At 35.7% G+C, this 3,981-nt stretch overlaps 1 protein-coding gene across 2 annotated transcripts; it reads left to right on the top strand.

Moving 5' to 3' along the window:
• The first annotated feature begins 450 nt into the window (after positions 1-450).
• Positions 451-3,621, top strand: LOC117683023 (tripartite motif-containing protein 2-like). Of its 2 annotated transcripts, none has more exons than XM_066081459.1 (3): positions 451-738; positions 873-2,903; positions 3,057-3,621. In XM_066081459.1, exon 2 carries the CDS (start codon positions 873-875, stop codon positions 2,529-2,531), a length of 1,659 nt encoding a protein of 552 aa, XP_065937531.1. In that variant the 5' UTR covers positions 451-738; the 3' UTR covers positions 2,532-2,903; positions 3,057-3,621. The 2 variants fall into 2 exon arrangements, with proteins under 2 accessions (XP_065937531.1, XP_034307668.1); XM_034451777.2 differs by having other exon boundaries at positions 3,020-3,621.
• The last annotated feature ends 360 nt before the right edge of the window (positions 3,622-3,981 follow it).

Genomic DNA, 3,981 nt, shown 5'->3' with positions numbered 1-3,981 from the left:
GGGGGTCATATTGTTTTGATAACAATAAGAAACTGCCAACCATCTAAAAAATTTATAGAGCGAGTACGATTTTGAAGCGTTCCTTAAAATAATTGAGGTGGGAGCAGGTGCCAAGGAGGAGGAAGCATCCCCTGCCGACCAGTCGCAACCGCCGTGTGCTCATTGTTAAGATCATGAAAAACGGAAGAACCCGTTGTCAGTTCGGTGTATAAATAACGGTCTAGCAAGTCTGAAAAAAAGTCAGTCACTATAGAACGTTTCATTCAAGTCTTATACCTACTTTCAGTTGCATTGACAAAATATAAAAACTAGTATCATACCATAAAGATATTTAAAAAACATTTAAATCATTGAGGTCATACATGTTCACACATGTCATGTCTTGAATGAATATGGTATTAAAATGTCCTTGTGTATTTTTAAACACATGAACACAATGCATAGAATATTTGAAGGTAAACAGCTATTCATCACTTTCACAAAACGAAAGTCGGGATATACAGGTAATTCCAGATTTGATCTATTAATGCCTCGGATGTCAACCTAAAGTCTTGAAGGAATTTAATCACTCGTTAAGTTGAGATGAAGGGAAACATTGTTTACATTTTTCAAAATCATATTGGATGAGGAAACGAAGAATTTTGCAAAAATGTTATTGAGTTTGAATGTTGGGTCAGCCGTCAGCTGACTCGGTAGCCAGGGTGATCAGGATCCGCCATTTTATCCACCTTAAACAAGGTAAACACTGACTTAAATTATTTCTTTAATTATCTATAATACTAGATAAGTTAGAAAAATAGTTAGAACAATAAACAATTAGCACACGTTGTTTGATGAACTAATAATAATTTTTTAACATTTTTGTAAATTAGATGGATCCTCGTCTCAGTGCTCAGGACGTTGTACGCTGTGATCAATGTAAGGATAACGTTGTAGAGAGCTACTGTGACTTATGTCATGTCAAACTCTGTAAGCCATGTATAGGAGAACACATCTCAGATGATAACCCTAACCCTGACAAACATATAATAGTCTCGTTCCAGCAGCGAAAATCAACCCTGATATTTCCAATTTGTAAAACACATTCGACAGAAACATGCAAACTGCAATGCATGTCTTGTAACATCTTTATTTGCGCCAAATGCTCTATATCAGAACACAAAGATCATCATATCATGGACCTTGAATACATATATAATTCAAAGAAAGCAAACATTGAATTGGAAAAGGAAGAATTTGAAAATGTTATTTCTCCTACCTACGAAGAAATTAAGAAAGAGTTAGAAAGTCAGATTGCCGGCTTAGACGGAGAGTATGAAAAGCTTACAAAAATAATGACAAAACAAGGAGAGGAATGGCATGAAGAAATTGATAAAGCTATCAAACAAATGAAGTACGAATTAAACGATATAAAAGTAAATCACCAGGACATCTTGAATAAGCATTTAAAAGAGATCAAAGAAATAGAATCACTGATAAAAGAAAACCTAGGTACTTTGGAGGACATACAGCGGGAATCTAATATAGTATCTAAAGTTATGGTGTACAAATCTAGAAACAAAGATTTTTGTAAACTTCTTCCAAAAGTACACGTCGTGTTGCCTTCATTTTGTCCAAATCCAATGGAAAAGGGAAAGGTTGAAAACTTGATTGGATCCATCAATCCTCTATTTTCTACTATAGATGAAAATGGCTATAAATTAAAGAAACAAAGAATGCCATACAGAGATCTGCTGGATACACCCAAACTCATTAACACGTTTAACACTGGGTATAAATTTCTTAGAAGTGTTTCCTTTTACAACAAGGAAGAAATATGGACGTGTGGTCAAGGTAATAAGATAAAATGTTTCAACATTTATGGGAATTTTATCAATGCAATTAAAACGAAGTCTGGAGAAGAACCAAATGATATAGCAGTAACCAGTGATGGTTGTTTACTGTATAGTGACTGGAAATCAAGGACTGTAAATAAAGTGATGAATGGGGAGATAGAGATGCTAATCAAGCTACGGAATTGGATACCTTCCAATCTGTGCGTCACTTCCTCTGGAGATCTTCTGGTAGGGATGTATTATGATTTCAAATCTCAACACAAAGTTGTGCGATACTCCGGTGCAGTTGAGAAACAAACGATTAAACATGATGAGGATGGCAAACGTCTGTACTCGGGGAAATATAAGACTAAATACATCACAGAAAACAGAAATTTAGATATATGCGTGGCTGACCAAGCAGCCGGTGCAGTGGTAGTTGTAAATCAGGCCGGAAAACTCCGATTTCGTTACACCGGTCACCCATCTAAGGAGAATCCTTTTCTTCCTCGTGGCATCACAACAAACAGTCAGAGTCAGATTGTAATAGCTGACGTTTTCAATCTATGTATCCATATTCTGGATCAGGACGGACAGTTCTTACGTTACATCAATATAATTAATGAACCTGTTGGCCTGTGTGTAGATCATCTTGACAGCTTGTTTGTTGTTGATTACAAGACTGGGGATCTTAAGATCATCAAATATCTCAAGTAAAACATTGGAAATTTTGTTTGAATATTATTCGTTTTAAAAGAAACGTAAATATAAGTAATGTGTAATAAAGCTAATTTAGTTTTGATTATACAGGTGTATGTATTTGTGTTCCTCTTTCTTTTTTTATGAATGGGTTACCGTATGTGAGTGACGAGTGTCGGGTGAGTGTGCTATTTTTAGATCGAGTATTTAAAGTGACCGTTTTGGATGTAATGGTCAGAAGAGGGTCCGGTAACGACATCAGCCGGGTGCCACGTTTTGCAGCTCCTGATTTAAGATATGCTGAATATCTCCAGTTGGTATAATACTGAGGAGAAACGGGTAGCCATTGAATTCTGGATTCTGTTAGGCGGGCACATGTTTTCCTAGCCGGTAAGGTTGTTTTGTTGTTATTTTGTACATTTTGTTGGTAATTTAGTTCTTAATGTAATTGGTCGTATGTTTGTATGTTTATCAGGACTTTATTAGTCACAGTGTGTTATTTTCAGTGCATAAGGGTGTTTGGTACAATTTCCTGAAATACAGACTGTGGGCGCTAGACGGGAATTGTCCTATGGAAGGTCATGTGGGCAACAGACGAATGTCGGGGACGCATTCTGTGTTGAGCGGAGCGTAATTTTCTGTCCAAGAAGTGGTCGTATAATGGAAGCGAGAGACCCGTGAGTCCGGGGCTTTCAGTAAGGATAGCGATACTAGAGGGACAGACAATTTGACGACTGCAGGAGCGTCTTGGGTGTGTGGTGTCCTTGAAGTGACTGAGTTCCTTTTCAGAGAGAGGTTTTAAGTGTTTAAAAGCGAATGTTATTACAGGCTTATTTTCATATAAATGATTTCGAGCTGAAATTTGAAGTAATTGTAATATCACGGTTTTTTAAATTATTGAACTTTAACATTTTTTTTAGTATTTTTTTCAGCAAGAGTTTAATTGGTTGAAATAGCTTCTAAACAACATTTTGTAGTTTACTTCCGTTTTATATCTGATACAGTGTGATTTAATTTTGAATTCAGTTGATAGTATCAGATATTGTTAATTTGTTTAATTGAATTATTATCCTTTTTTTAAGTTATTTTCGAATGAGAGTGGCGTGAAAGGGGGAGTGAGAATAATGATTTGTTTTCTTTATTGATTTTTTTTTTCAAATTAAACTTGTTTATTTACTTTATAAAGTCTTATTCTTCATTCAGCCGACAAAATCCAAAAATACTCATTACAGAATGTAAGCTACTTGGTTTATTCTACTGACTTAGTTAATTGTGGATGTATTTGTGGTCTTCTCGTTGGTTGTATCATTGGAAAGTACTTTGTTTAAAATTTATCGCGGAAGAATCTGGGATAATTATGGCGGCGGATCCAATATGTTTAGCAGTTATAGTGGGACATTCATACGTGCGACGTTTAGGAGTGTATGCGGTTGATAGTAATATCCCCAAGTTACAGTTTTCCGTGGAA

The sequence above is a fragment of the Magallana gigas genome, chromosome 4, assembly GCF_963853765.1.
Source record: "Magallana gigas chromosome 4, xbMagGiga1.1, whole genome shotgun sequence".
NCBI lineage: Eukaryota > Metazoa > Mollusca > Bivalvia > Ostreida > Ostreidae > Magallana > Magallana gigas.
The sequence above is the reverse complement of the archived record's forward strand: the minus strand, read 5'-3'. Positions and strand labels throughout refer to the sequence as shown.

Bases quoted from the DNA above. Each gene is read 5' to 3' on its own strand.
- LOC117683023 (XM_066081459.1), top strand. From the start codon at position 873: ATGGATCCTCGTCTCAGTGCTCAGGACGTTGTACGCTGTGATCAATGT.